The 14,728-nt window shown below is 36.0% G+C and overlaps 2 protein-coding genes and 1 long non-coding RNA gene across 6 annotated transcripts; 2 read left to right on the forward strand and 1 right to left on the reverse strand.

Moving 5' to 3' along the window:
- The first annotated feature begins 5,473 nt into the window (after positions 1-5,473).
- Positions 5,474-6,807, forward strand: LOC141818051 (uncharacterized). Of its 4 annotated transcripts, none has more exons than XM_074705639.1 (4): positions 5,474-5,593; positions 6,211-6,233; positions 6,317-6,494; positions 6,587-6,807. In XM_074705639.1, exons 1-4 carry the CDS (start codon positions 5,575-5,577, stop codon positions 6,667-6,669), a joined length of 303 nt encoding a protein of 100 aa, XP_074561740.1. In that variant the 5' UTR covers positions 5,474-5,574; the 3' UTR covers positions 6,670-6,807. The 4 variants fall into 4 exon arrangements, with proteins under 4 accessions (XP_074561740.1, XP_074561741.1, XP_074561742.1 ...); XM_074705640.1 differs by having other exon boundaries at positions 6,590-6,807; XM_074705641.1 differs by having other exon boundaries at positions 6,593-6,807.
- Positions 6,808-6,959: 152 nt separating this feature from the next.
- LOC141818058 (chloroplast stem-loop binding protein of 41 kDa a, chloroplastic) lies at positions 6,960-9,930 on the reverse strand. Its single transcript, XM_074705648.1, has 6 exons — positions 9,505-9,930; positions 9,289-9,410; positions 8,188-8,290; positions 7,775-7,916; positions 7,381-7,658; positions 6,960-7,297 (listed from the first exon to the last, which is right to left on the reverse strand). Exons 1-6 carry the CDS (start codon positions 9,874-9,876, stop codon positions 7,115-7,117), a joined length of 1,200 nt encoding a protein of 399 aa, XP_074561749.1. The 5' UTR covers positions 9,877-9,930; the 3' UTR covers positions 6,960-7,114.
- A 1,180-nt stretch (positions 9,931-11,110) lies between these two features.
- Positions 11,111-12,553, forward strand: LOC141818059 (uncharacterized). Its single transcript, XR_012600895.1, has 2 exons — positions 11,111-11,702; positions 12,213-12,553. It is a non-coding gene; the product is annotated as an uncharacterized LOC141818059 (long non-coding RNA).
- The last annotated feature ends 2,175 nt before the right edge of the window (positions 12,554-14,728 follow it).

Consider the following 14,728-nt stretch of genomic DNA (forward strand, 5'->3'; position numbering starts at 1 on the left):
CCCCTTTCACCAAAGAACAGATTGAACAATATTGTAAATTTTTTAACCAAATGGCCCTCAATGCGTCTTCCAGCTCTAATGTTGGTTTGTGCTCCATACTCAATCTGGTAAACTCAATTCATCCTTTCATAATCATTCAACGACTCCTTGGATTTGATTATAGGGTCTCTGACCATATAACAGGTGACTCAAGTTTTTTTCTTCCTATTATCCATGTTCTCGCCAGACTACTGTTAGGATTGTTGATGGATCATTAACTGTAGTTGTTGGTATAGGCGATATTCGATTGTCTCAGCACATCATTTTAAAATCTATTTTTCATGTACATGCTCTTAAATGCAATCTAATTTCTATTAGCAAAGTCACCCATGATAATCAGTGTTTTACTAAATTCTTACCCTTCTCGTATCTTTTTCAAGACCTACTATTGGGAAAGACGATTGACAATGCTAGAATTCACCAGTGTTTTGCTAAATTCTTATCCTTCTCATAGCTTTTCAGGACCTACTATCGAGGAAGACGATTGGCAATGCTAGGATTCACGAATGTCTTTATTACTTCGAGGATAAAAATGATCGGTCTTTGCTGCCTCATGTTGCTTTTTCTGATTCTAGTAATAGGGAAATAATGTCTTGGCACTATCATATTGGCCATCCTAGTTTTAGTTATTTGAAGCATCTGTTTCTTTCATTATTTACAAATAAAGATCATTTGAGTTTCAATTGTGAAGTGTGTCAACTAGCCAAGCATACTCGCATCTATTTTTCTCCCAAATGATATAAATCATCGACTCCATTTTCATTAATTCATAGTGATATTTAGGGCCCCTCACAAATTCATACTTCTCATAGGAAAAGATGATTTATCTCATTCATTGATGATCATACATTGGTTACTTGGGTTTATCTTCTTAAAGACAAGTCTAAAACCAGTAACATCTTCAAAGTCTTCCACAAAATGATCTAGACCCAATTCCAAACAAATATTCAAATTCTTAGAACCGACAATGACAAAGAATATTTCAATGTCATTTTAGGTGACTATTTAGTGAAAAATGAAATTGTTCATCAAAGCTCATGTGTTGATACTCCACAACAAAATGGAGTTTCTGAACATACAAACCGTCATTTGTTGGAGGTTGCCCATGCCCTTATGTTCACCATCCATGTTCTAAAATATTTATGGTCTCACGGCCGTGTATCTTATCAATCGTCTTTTTAGTGGCTCCATAAACTTTGTCGCACCTTTATCTCTTCTCACCCAAACATATCCATAAATTTTCAACATCAATAATCTATCATTGAAGACATTTGGATGTATGATTTTTATGCATATAATAAGCGCGATAAACTTGACCCTCGAACCCTTAAAACTATTTTTGTTAGGTATTCTCCTACTCATAAAGCTTATCGGTGTTATTGTCCACAAACAAAGAAAATATATGTTACTTGTGATGTCACCTTTTTTGAAAATATCCCGTATTTCTCTCACACTTTGCGTCAAGAGAAGAATGATGAGGTTTTAAAGTTAGCAGAAGAAAAGAACCAGAGTATGCCACAACTTGACCGTGTCACACCACATGACCATGGTAGTAATGATCATGATCCCCAGAGCCCGACACGACCTGACCGTGTTATACCACACAGCTGTGGTGACAACTGTTATGGCAGTAGAACTCCCTCAAAGGATGATGAAGATACTCTTCTTGTCCTTGGTGTTAATTTGGACATCACACCTCCCTCCATGTCTCCAAGTCAATCTCTAATTAGTGAAATAGAGGGAGTATCAAGTAAAAAATCAGATATCTTGGTTTATTCGAGAAGAAAGACTTCTCAAGCTAATGAAGAAATTGTGAAAGCCATAGCCAAAAAGATGGACCAATGGTAGAATCCTATAACAAGTCAGTTACATTTTTCGATCTTGATATTCCTATTATATTTAGAAAGGGTGCCCGATCCCATTCCAAATATCCCATTTGAAACTTTATCTCTTATTCTAATCTATCCTCCACATTTCGTGCTTTCTCTTCAAAATTATCTAATGAATTAATTCGCAGAACTATCATAAAGGCACTAGCTATTCCTGAGTGGAAGACTGCTGTTCTTGAAGAAATGCATGCTCTCAAACAGAATAATACTTTGAATTTAATGGAATTATCACAAGGAAAATGTGTTGTTGATTGTAAATGGGTTTTCACGATTAAGTACAAGGTTGATAGTTCAATTGAAAGGCACAAAGCTCGTCTGGTGGCTATATGTTTTACTCAAACCTATGAAATTGATTACATCGAGACTTTTGCTCTTGTTGCCAAACTTAATATTGTTAGAATTTTTCTATCATTAGCGGCTAATCTAGATGGCCATTATATCAACTTGATATAAAAAATATCTTTCTCAATGGAGAGATTGAAGAGGAGGTTTATATGAATCAACCTTCAGGATTCAAAGAAAATTTGGGTGGTAAAACTATATGCAAACTCAATAAATCTCTTTATGGTTTAAAATAGTCACCTCGCACCTGGTTCGATCGATTCTCCAAGATAATCAAGAACTTTGGATATATTCAGGGACAAACAGATCATACACTATTTGTGAAACACTCTGATAGAGAAACGATCACTATTCTTATAATGTAGGTTGATGATATCATCATCACTAGGAATGATAATAAAGAATTGAAATAAATCAAGAAAATGTTGGCACGAGAATTTGACGTCAAAGATCTTGGAACATTGAGATATTTTCTGGGAATAGAGATTGCTCAAAACAAAAAAGCTATTTCAGTCTCTCAAAGGAAATACACTTTAAATCTGTTAAAGGAAACTGCATGTTGGGGTGCAAGCCAAGTGACACGGCAATTGAACTGGGGAATAAGAGAAAACTATTTGAAGGAGACCCGATTGACAAAGATAGTTATTTGTATCTTGTTGGAAAACTCATCTATTTCTCACATACACGCCCAGATATTGCCTTTATAGTTAGCCTAGTAAGTCAATATATGCACTCACCATGTCAAGGTCATCTAAATGCAATATACAAAATCTTGAAATATCTGAAACAAACTCCTAAAAAAGACATGTTCTTTGCAAAAACTAAGGATAGAAGAGTGTGTGCATACACTGATGCAGATTGGGCATGAATCAATTGATGATAGGAAGTCAACTTCTGGGTATTGCACAATGGTATGGGGGAATTTAGTGACATGACATAGCAAAAAACAATCTGTGGTTGCAAGAAATAGTGTTGAAGCAGAATATAGAACTATGGCTCTATGGAATTTGTGAACTCGTTAGGATCAAAAGAGTGATGAAAGATTTGAAAATTCAATTTGAAAATACTATGTTGCTTCATTGTGATAATAAATCAGCTATCAATATAGCTCACAATCTAATTCATCATGATCGAACAAAGCATGTAGAGGTTGATCGTCACTTCATTAGAGAAAAGATGGATGAAAGCATTATCGGTATTGAGTATATTCCTACATCTCACCAGCTAGTCGATCTTCTTACAAAAGGATTATCTGAACAAGTTTATAAATTTCTTGAAGACAACCTTGATCTTATCAATATCTACAGTCAAGTTTGAGGGGAAATGTAGAAAATAATCAAATCTTTCCTTATGGAGAGTCAATCAAATCATGGGTGATATAAGAACTAATCAAATCTTTCTTTATGGAGAGTCAATCAAATCATAGGTGAAAAACGATATAATAAATTAAATTGATTTGATAGAGAATAATTTATTTTTGATAGAATATTATTATTATTATTATTTATTCTTTCCTTATTTATAATTCTTATTGTATAAAAGTGTATCCTTGGTTCATGAATAAATTATGTGAGAATTTTTTCAAAAAAGATGAAGTTCGAATCAAATGGAGCTAATGAAATCATATAATTTAGGACCTAAATTAATCCTGACTAATGGGATCAACACACACACACACACATATATAATTTGCCAAAACAATCCAAAATAATTGTTGGGAGTCATTATAAAGTCGGCTAAGAGGGGTTCAAGGAGGGCCTCGTTATCCACTAATCAATTGCACGCAAGCTTCACCTTTTCTTTAAACAAAAAAAAAAAAGGGGAAAACATCAGAAATTGTTCACTCTGTGGCTCCAGCAAGAATGATTATGATCTACTTAGCCATTTTGATATAATTAGTCTGATTGAATCAGGATCAATAACACCAAAATGGAGCCCGCTGATTCTTTGCTTCATGAATGGTAAAAAAATGGATCCTGAAGTCATGAGACCCTTAACTAAGTGTTCTTTTGGACATGCACGGTTCCAGCCTAGATAGGGAGGAGGTTCATATCTCATATGGGCATGCATGTTTCCAACCTTAAATAAGTTTTCCTTTAGAAGAGGTTTGGATTTCCTTAGGATTACTGTATATAAGTCTGAATTTCATAAACAATGGCCAAGGTCATCACCTGAGAGGGCCACAAAGTTATTAATTTAGGTATTTGTTTCAGTCGATAATTTTTCTAATGTCATCCATCACCTGAGTTGGTTAATTATTTTCACTCATCAGTAATCTATTTGTCATTGTACTAAAGAAACTGAAATCAAAATATTGAGACAGGAATTCACATGGGCAAGACACTTCCAATTTTATATTTTATTGCATGAACATGAGAGGAGAGGTATGCAATCTGAAATGCGACAGTAGCTAAACAGGAGAGAAAGATTACACTCTTCGTGTTGCAGAGAAAAACGAAGCTGATGTGATAAGAAATTATCAAAGTGACTAAAACCTATCTGTTTGGGCACAAAGAACTCTTGCACAAGCACTGAAACTAACATGTAACGATCTAAACAGGATGATAGCTACTCAATCAATAATCAGTTCTAGCAAGCAGCAAACGTTTTCGATGTGTTAGGAAGTCCTAGATCAGAAAGAAAAGATTGAACCTTTGACATAAGTGCAGGTACCGAGCCCGTCACTCGACTTGCCAGCCTTCCCTTTACCCTTTGAGGCACCATCATCGGCTGCAGAGGCCGCCTGCTTTCCCTTCCCCTTGCCGCTCGATTCCTTGGGCTTCGAGTCTTTCCCCATCGCCTGCTAATTCTCCACTGCGACAGTTCAACAAATCATATAAAAGGAGATAGAGATTTAAACAATTTCTTTGACGACGTCAGATTGAAATTGCCATAGGAGCATATCCATGGTGCTCAAGAGATCGCAGACCTACCTTTGGCGGCGTCGGAGGACGATTCCTGCTTCGAGATGTGGTTGCAGATTGCGGAGTTATAGTCGACTTCAACCGAGATTGCCTAATCCGACGGTTCCAGCTTCATTATCAATGGTTGAGATCACATCTTCCCCCCAACCGGATCGCTTCGGCTGAAAAGAGCCCCCTTTTTTTCTCCCTCATTCCTGCCCAAGTAAACACGCAACGACAATGACCGAAGACTCAACCACCATCGAAGTGCGTTGACCTCATCAATCTCCTTCCAAGACTTGTTCCCTAAGTCTTCTCTCTCCCCTCTCCCCCATTAATCTCAACCTCCCTGCCTGCGATCCTTCATCCTCCAATCATTTCTTCACCAATTTCAATCATCCATGAAAACGGTGTTGAATTCCTTAGACCATCTCCAACCCATATCACCAAATTTGGTGTCATTTTCACACCAAAATGGTGCAATTTCAACACCAAACACTATTTCAACTCCAACCCATTCACACCATTTTACACCAAAAAGGAATATTCTTTAGAATATTCTATTTATTTTTATTCATTTATTCATAATTTAATTATCGATATATATTTTAATTTAATAATTAATTTATGATAATTATTATATTTAAAATTAATATTTTATTTATATTTAATTTATATGATGTTATATACATTTAATTTATATTTATAATAAATAATTAATAATATATTTATAATAAATAATTAATAATTAAAATAATAATTATAAATTTATTTTTATTTATGATATTTAATAATATATATTATATTTATTTTTAAATACAATAATATATATTATTTTATATTTATATTTAATTATATAACAAAAAATAAATTAAAAAAATGGCATCACCAAATTTGGTGATGCTACAGTGCATCACCAAATTTGGTGATGTACTGTAGCATCACCAAATTTGGTGATGTGGTTTGGGGTATTGGTTGGAGGGAATTGGTGTAAAAATTACACTAAATTTGGGTTTTTGGGGATGGGTTGGAGTTGCCCTTAGTGCAAATCTTCCCCCAGGTACGGCAGTAAAAGCTCACTGCTGCAATAAGAAGATAGATTTCTATATTTCTCCTGACACTTTGCAAAAATTAAATTTGCAGATCGATATGCGGATACTTAAGGCTGTCGCCAATGAGTTCCCCATGGATGCTGATACTGCAGTGGAGTTCATCCTCTCTGATGTCATTCCAATTATGACTAGTGAACCAGTACTGGAAACAAGTGCTCATGTTCATGCTCCTCCTGCTCTTGTTCTTGATGCACACCATCCCCCTACCGGTGAGTTACGATATTAATTACAGTATTTATTAAGAGTGTTTTCTGTCTAAGTAAACGCAAGATTAACTTTTCATTTGCCATGAGGCCAACAGCAGCAGCAGGGGCAGCAGCAGATGGAAGTCTACGTGCTGAAGAAACAAGGGAAGAAGAGGAAGTGAATCCAATTGCATGCTGACGTTGATGAGGAAGAGAAATTACGGTTAGATGTTTTGTTGGGAATGATTAAAAACTTCGATATTATAATTAAATTAAACAATCGGAAATAGAAAATAATTGTTGCTTGTGCTCTTATTTTAGTATTTAAATAAACAATGTGCAGATTTTTTTTATTTCGTGAGTATCTTTCATTTAAATGAAAAATTAGTAGGAACGAAAATTGGTTTTGTCTTTTTTTCACTTAAAATTGAATAGTTAGTGTAATTTTTCTTTCAATAAAGTGCTGGTATAAAAAATGACAATTTCGGGTTTTAATTTCCAAATGGATAATCTTTTGATCAAAAGAACACAATACAGACTTCACAAACTTTACGTTCTATATATGTTGATGTGAATGAGCAGCTAAAAAAACAAAATCATGACACTGGTTGAATCCTCAAAACAAGTCTTAATCCAGAGTTTTTCTATGCTGCAACTTCAACTTTAAGAGACTCCAATATCTTATCGTCGACATCAAATTTGATGTCCTTCTTGTCTCTCCCGATTTCTACATACTCTTGGAATCGCTCCTTTAGATCTTCGGGGAGGTTAGTCGTGCTGGTCCATCCCAATACTTCCTTTGCGGCTCTTGGTTCTGCATAGAAGTGCTGTGCCATGTAGAACACAAGTCAATTAGTGTTTGGAGTTCAGATTCCATTAACTGGGATGATTGGTGGTCGCGGAACATTACCATATTTCTGAAAGGAAATGCTTTCTTAGCATCGACTCCGACAGATTTTGGATCATAGTGAACAATTTTGAGCTCACGATCAGCTGCTTTTGCACAAAGTTTTGCGAGCCCGTTGAAAGTTACAGCGCGATCACTGACACAATTGAAGATTTTGCCGTTTGCAGCCACACTGTTCTCGACAGCGAGAGACAGCATGCTCGACAAATCCCTCACATGTGAAATGTTGGTCAGTTGCATTCCTGATCCAGGGAGTGGAATGGGGCGATCACGAACAATTCCTATGATTTAAAACAAGTTCAGTGATGAAGTAATAGTTTACTAACAACTTGGTTACTAATTAAGAGAAACCATGGCATTAAGGAAGTTGATATGAAACATAGTAAAGTGTTCTTACTATCGAAAAACCACTCCTCACAGTCTTTGTTGTTTCCAGATCCTATCATGTACTGTGGACGAAATATTGCAAAACTACTGAAAGATAACTCTGCTATATATTTCTCCACGCCCACATGACTAGCATCTTCTTTGACAAGATCCTACATTTTGTCCATAAGATAAGATGGTCATTATCAGAGACAAGATTAAACTAAACTTCAGCTGTAAACAGAAGGCATTGTAGACTCAGATGTTAACTTATACTTCTACTGTTAATTGCAAAAGCATATACTTTTTATTATTCAGTAATTGGAAAATAATATAGTTCGTATTAACACTATGTTATAAGAAGCCAGGCGTTTTACCTTGCAAACAAGTAACAAAATAAACATGGCTAAAATCTGACACCCTAGTTTGAATTACACTGCATACCCCTTCAACATGAGGGACCTCGTCGCTTGTTTTGTAAATCCCAGCACTACTAATGTACAGGAATTGTGCCACTCCAGTAGACTTCGCCCAATCTGCTACAGGCCTAAACTTCATAGTTAGTATTTCAGGAAGAAGAAACATTGCATGTGACAATTGCACGCGAGATAAATGCCTACTATAGCAAATCGAATAGAAATAGTTTTCAGCAACATGGACGACAAGTTCCACTAAATCAAGAAATAAGAAATATAAGCTTTTGTTGACAATGCATACAACATGTCTGATATTTCTTTGGATCTCTAATTCACGAAGAAATGAACTCTGTAAGAACTACAAATGTCATAAGATATCACCTTGTCTGTCTAGAAGGGAAACAAACATTTTTTCATTTCTGTTAAGAAGGCAATGACAAGTTGTTGTATTTCCTGATAATTACTCATACAAAAGCACCTCATAACAAAGAAGATAGACACCCTCATGTTCCACCTATATTTCTTCATAATCAAATTGCAAGTGACCATTAATCTGAATTCCTATAGACTTTTTATATGCTGCGAATTAAAGAGAAGCCTCTCATCATCAACCAGAAGCATTAACAAAAAAAAGAAAAAATAGTATCATCACTTAACTATGTTTGTAAAAGAAAAACTAGTCTCATCGCTTTAACTATGTTTGTCCCAAAGAAGGCGTATAAATAACACAATTGTATAAACATGGAAGCATACCAACTGCCAATTATCACATAGGAAGCTTCACTACATAGCTTCAATGACCACTTCTTTTTGTTCAACAAGAAATCCAACATAGCAATATAATCATATATTAAAGTGAAAGAAATTAAACAAAAAATATATATAGCATTATCTAGATAAGTAGAATTGACAAAATCTCACACATGATTTTATGATTAACCCAAACCCTTACGAGACTAGATTTGAACCTGATTCTACTAAGAATTTCAGTTCAAATTCATGTTTCTATCATCACCCCTTGCACTGTATTTTAGCCAACGCAACTACTTTTGCTACTATACTATCTGTTCTACCTTGTATTACTCTTTCTTTAGTCATTAATTGGAGTTTGTCGAGAATATCTACTCACTTGACAGTGTCCAAATCCTTCCCGTTGTTTTCCAAAACAACATCAAATTTGACTCCGCTAACAATCTCGGCCACCTTCGTTGGGTCTCCCCAGAGTGTCTTCCCCCCAGCGCTTACCAGCTCCTATACATCACCGAGCCCATTGCCAACAATAAGATCATCGAAATTGAACGAAACAGTTAATGGGGATCAAAGAATTAGGGTAAAGCGGCAGTACAGAGAATCTTGTGAAAGGGGGTTTCTTCATCTTGTCGGAGCCCTCATCTCCTACGGTGAGAACAGTGACATCGTGGCCAGAGGCGAGGAGCTCCTGAGCGAAGTAGAACCCGATGATGGCATGGCCCCCGCTGTTGGTATTGACGATGAGGACGCTCTTCCTGTCGATGGAGGCAGCTTTAACGGAGAAGGTAGGGCGTCTCGTGAGAGGGCGATAGGAGCGACGGGAGGTGGAGGTGGAGGGGGAGGAGAACAGAGAGGGGAATGGGGTGGAGGGGAGAAAGTGATGAGTGAGAGGAGGCAGATAGCGAGAAGACGTGAAGCGGAGTGAAGAAAGAGAGGAAGCGACGGAGGAGGCAGCGGCGGCGGCCATGGTCGGAGGAGACGGTAGCGGGGTTGATCGAGGGATTTGATTTCGAAGAGCGAGCGAGCGAGCGCCGTTGAAGTGTACTCGTGAAGATAACGTTTCCCGGCCTCGCAGTGGTTTACAACGTATTAAAATAAATAATTCAATTTTTCTCAAAATTGTTATAAACTCTTTATTTATTTTATCAAAATTATTTAAATTTAATCAAAAAATATTATTAAAATTATTTTAATATAGCAAATATATTTATAACTACTACAGGTATAGCAATATAATTATAATAAAATCATTGAAATTTAATTAAACTAACAATAATATTATTATATCAAATTTTTAAAAATAATTTAATAAAAATTATTTAAAATTGATTAAAATTATTTTATTTTGATCAAAATCATTTAATATTATTGTAACAACGTACCTATTGTTATTTTAATCAACTTTAAATAATTTTAAAATTTTAAACAATTTTATTTTCAAATTGATAAAAACATTTTAATATAACAGTTCTCCGTGTTAAATTTTGAACAAATTAAAATAATTTTACTCTATTTTATAATAGTTATAATTATAACTGTTATAACAACATAAAAATAAAATCTTATTTTGATATTTTTTTATAAAAAAATACTTTTTTGACAAAAATAATAACACTGACTTTAATATATAATAAATATAAGCACCAACTCTAAAAATTTTGATTTTTGTTGTATTTACCTTTTTTATAAAAAAAAAATTGCTTAAATTGAGTTGTACTTGCCTCTTATATACTGACTGGACCAGAGATTTAAATTCTGTGGTCACATCCACATTAGAGGAGATAAAGCATTCTGCTCCTTCCTCAACCGAGATGCCGGCAAAGAAGTGGCCTTTTAAATAATACATTTGAAAATTAATATATATCACCTCTATAAAAATTATATAAAATTTACATATCACATACATTATTATATTAATATTTCTTTTTTATTTTTATTATTAATACACAGATATTTATTTTAATATTAATATTCATTATTTATGAATTCTACATCATTTTCTTTTTATTTTTATTTTATATTAAATAAATAAATACGTTCATTCACATTAATTTTCATATATATATATATATATATATACAGCAGTGATCTGCTGGGAGACGAACGGTGGGCTTCGCGTGGGCGACATCCTACGTGGCTTCCACGTGGCTGGGACCGACCGCGCTCGCGTGAGAGAAACCCCGCTCGCGATCTCTTCTCCGCAGAAAAGTCTCCCTCCTCGCGATCTCTTCTCCGCAGAAAAACCCTAACCCTCCGCCTACTCTTCGCCGCCGCAAACCTCCCTCCTCCGCCTAAACTCTCGATTCTTCCTCCAAGCCCTAACCTGCCGCCACTGCTCGTCATTCCTTCCTCCAAGCCCTAACCCTCCGCCAGTGCTCGCCATTCCTCTCCTCTCCTCCGTTTCTCTTCGACGTCGAAAACCCTAACCCTCCTCCGCCTTTCTCTTCGCCGTCGCAGTCCTCCGCCTTTCTCTTCGCCGCCGCAGACAGATCGAGCCCTAAGCCCCGCCCCGATTCTTCCTCCGCCGCAGACAGATCGAGCCCTAAGCCCCGCCCCGATTCTTCCTCCGCCGCAGTCCTCCGCCTTGCTCTCTTCTCCTCTGCCGCGCCGACACTGCTCGCTGCCGCGCAGGTCCCTTGCTCTCTCCTCCTCTGTCGCGCCGCCTGCACTGCTCGCTGCCAGGATCTGCTGGGCGCCTTCTGCTCGCCGCCGCCTGCACTGCTCGATCTGCTGGGCGCCTTCTGATCGCCGCCGCCAACCTCTGCTCGCCGCCACTACTCCCTCTGCACTAGGGTATAATTTAGGGTTTAAATTTCATTTAATTTGGAATTATTTCACAGCATTTATTTTAAACTGGTATGGTTTATTTCACAGAATTTGGTCTCGTGCCTTTGGTCTCTTCTCCCTGCACACCTAGGCCATCAAATATTAGCTTCATGTTCATTTTGTTTTACTTTTGAACTTTTGTATGTGCTTAGTCCCTATTGATATTGGACGTGGTGGTGGGTTTGAAATCTAATCAAGGTTAATAATGAAGATTGAAGAGAATGAAATGCATGCATTACAGGATATGGTTCATCTTTGTGATATTTGATGATCTTGGATAGTTGGATTATTGCTATGAAGTAAATTGTAGGAAGATCTGGGAAATTTTTCTATGAAGAACACAAAAGGATTTGGATGTTTTTGACTGAGATATATTTATAACTAACTGATTGGGCTCTTCCTCTGAAAAGGTTCTTGCTATTGTTTGTTTTCAGTTTATAGTAATTCTATTCTGATTTGTCTTTTTTTTTTTTGCAGGAAACTTGCAAATGGTATGTTATTGTGGTCTGCTAAGAAATGGTGTGTTTTATATTTCTCTACAACCATGTATTGGTAGTTGCCGTGCATCATTACTGTATTGGTAGTTGCCGTGCATCATTACTGTAACATGTTACATTATGGAATTGTATATTGTGGTCTGCTTAGAACAATGGCAACATCCTTGTGTTTTCTTCTTAATTAGAGTGATACTACTTTTTCTTGCTACAATGAGCATGTTCAATCGTTGAAACCCCTGTAAGTACAAATGTCCATGCAAGTACAAATGTTATATGTAACTGTGACTCATGATCTGAAGTTTGTTGAGGCATTGATGGATTTGAGTGAAAGTTGTCTGTAATTATTGAGTGAAAGTCTCAGCTTTGATGTATATTATATCAAATGTTCACAAATTTAAATTACAGGATACATGCTGCTAATGTAATACCTTCTCTAATCTCAGGAAGCATCTAATAATTCATTTGTGATAAATTTTGGAAACTAGATAACTGTTTTCCTGTTCTAAATCACACGGCTGAAGCTATTAGAAGAGGAATCTTTGTTTACAGTCTAACTTGGAGTTTTGAAGAAATTGTTTGTTGATGTCTTACTCCGCCAATAGCTAAATTGATTGCACGACCCATCCTCCAAAATAGTATTGAGGTTTTTCATCAGCACAAAGAGACTGAGAAGCATGGTTCTCAGCATCACAAAATTAGACAAGAAACAAAATTATAAATGAGAATAAACTCTCCAACTTCAGGGTGCATCATCCTTACAAGTTGGGGGTTAGTGAAAGCAACAGAAAGAAGCAGACACCAAATTCATTTCACAAAACTTTAATCAAGAGCTCTTATTCAAAAGGAGGCTGAAAGGTGACTTCACTTCACATTTCATCGTGCTATCCACTACACAATGATCAATTGAATTCAGTTCTAGTACAAGCATCAAGCTGCTACCCCACAACTGAATTGATGCTTATTATAGATAGAACATAGTCACAGAGTAGGGTCCTTCACAAAAATATTAGTTACATATTTAATCAATACCATTTTAATCAACATTTCAACATTTTAAACACAAACAGAGAAAATGGAGACTTCTTTTTCTGCCTTGAGCTTCTCGTTTGCAATTCCCGAAGCTGAGGCAGCTACTTCTTTCGCATCTGCTGCTCTTAGTGAAGTCATGGAAAGCCTCAAGATTGCTTTAAGAAGGCCGATGTAATGAAAGCTTTTCTGAAGGGAATGGGAGGTAAAAGATAGTTGGTACCATACAAGTATAGGAGATACAACGAAGAACTACAAGTTCTACCTCATAAGGGCAAATTTTATAAGAAAGGAGCTCGGCGAAGTTTCTCAGCAAAAGGGTCTGCTAGAACTTCATCAGCTACATCAGGTGTCTTAGCTTCAATTTATCTTTCTTCCCAGCTACATTAGGTGTCTTAAAGAGTACACCTAATTACTTAAACTCATGAATCAGTAGCATGAGAAGTTCATTTTTTCTGGAAGGTGCAACAAGAGTCAGTTAACTGAAAGCGAACTTACCAAGCCCAATCGATGATGCTATCCCAAGTGCCACCCACCATAACATAAATTTTGCATATCTAGTGAGCTCTTGAATGTGCTGCAAGAATGTCAAAAGTCAACAGAATAATACTATGTAATTATAGATTTATTTTAACAGTATGAACAACGGCTCTTACAAAGACCTTCCTAACCTCTTACAATCAATATAAATAATCTTATAATATTATTAGAAAAAATATAATATCAAACAAAAAAAGTGGTATATTACAGCTCAATCTATAGAATATCGCTAAGTGTAACTCATACAATCCATTGACTAATTTCATCCACTAGCAAAATTTTAGCAAATATTGACAGATCAATGTAATGGCATATAAAAGATATAAAATTAAGTCGCGAACATCACCTTCCCTTGGGGGCCATAATCATTAGTGAAAAGAAGTCCAATGGCCAATAATGGTATAATCAAGAACAAAAGCACACCGCCTCTAGTGATAATATATACAAGTGATCTTCTTAAATATTGCAATGTAGCAAGTATGAATAGCTGCAATGTCCTGAAGGGCTGAGTTATCAAGGTCAAATTTTGTAAATCCATTTGATGCTTTTTCTGAAGTTCTGCATAAGGAAACAATAGAATTTAGCCAGGCATATCTAAAAAGAACTAAGTTTATAATGAAATTTTAACAAAATAGTCATATTTCTACAGTGTGATATGATAACTACAGAAAATCATTTTACATTATTTCATTTTCTCGAAACTCAAGGGTCATATAGCAACAACTAACAAATGTATTTGAGTTACGGGCAGACGGTGATGAGTGGATGTGTAACATAAAAAAACACACACACACATCTCAATAGAACCATTTTTCTCAAGTGATATGAGTTCAACTGTAAAATTTAAAATCATTATGAGAGATACAACATTCATGATGTTCTTCTAATTTGAGGAGTCTAAGAATATGAACTGACAAGCTCGACAAGATA

Source organism: Curcuma longa, unplaced genomic scaffold (assembly GCF_044706935.1).
Source record: "Curcuma longa cultivar G26 ecotype Majalengka, Jawa Barat unplaced genomic scaffold, ITB_CL_G26_1.1 contig_23106, whole genome shotgun sequence".
In the NCBI taxonomy this organism is placed as follows: Eukaryota; Viridiplantae; Streptophyta; class Magnoliopsida; order Zingiberales; family Zingiberaceae; genus Curcuma; species Curcuma longa.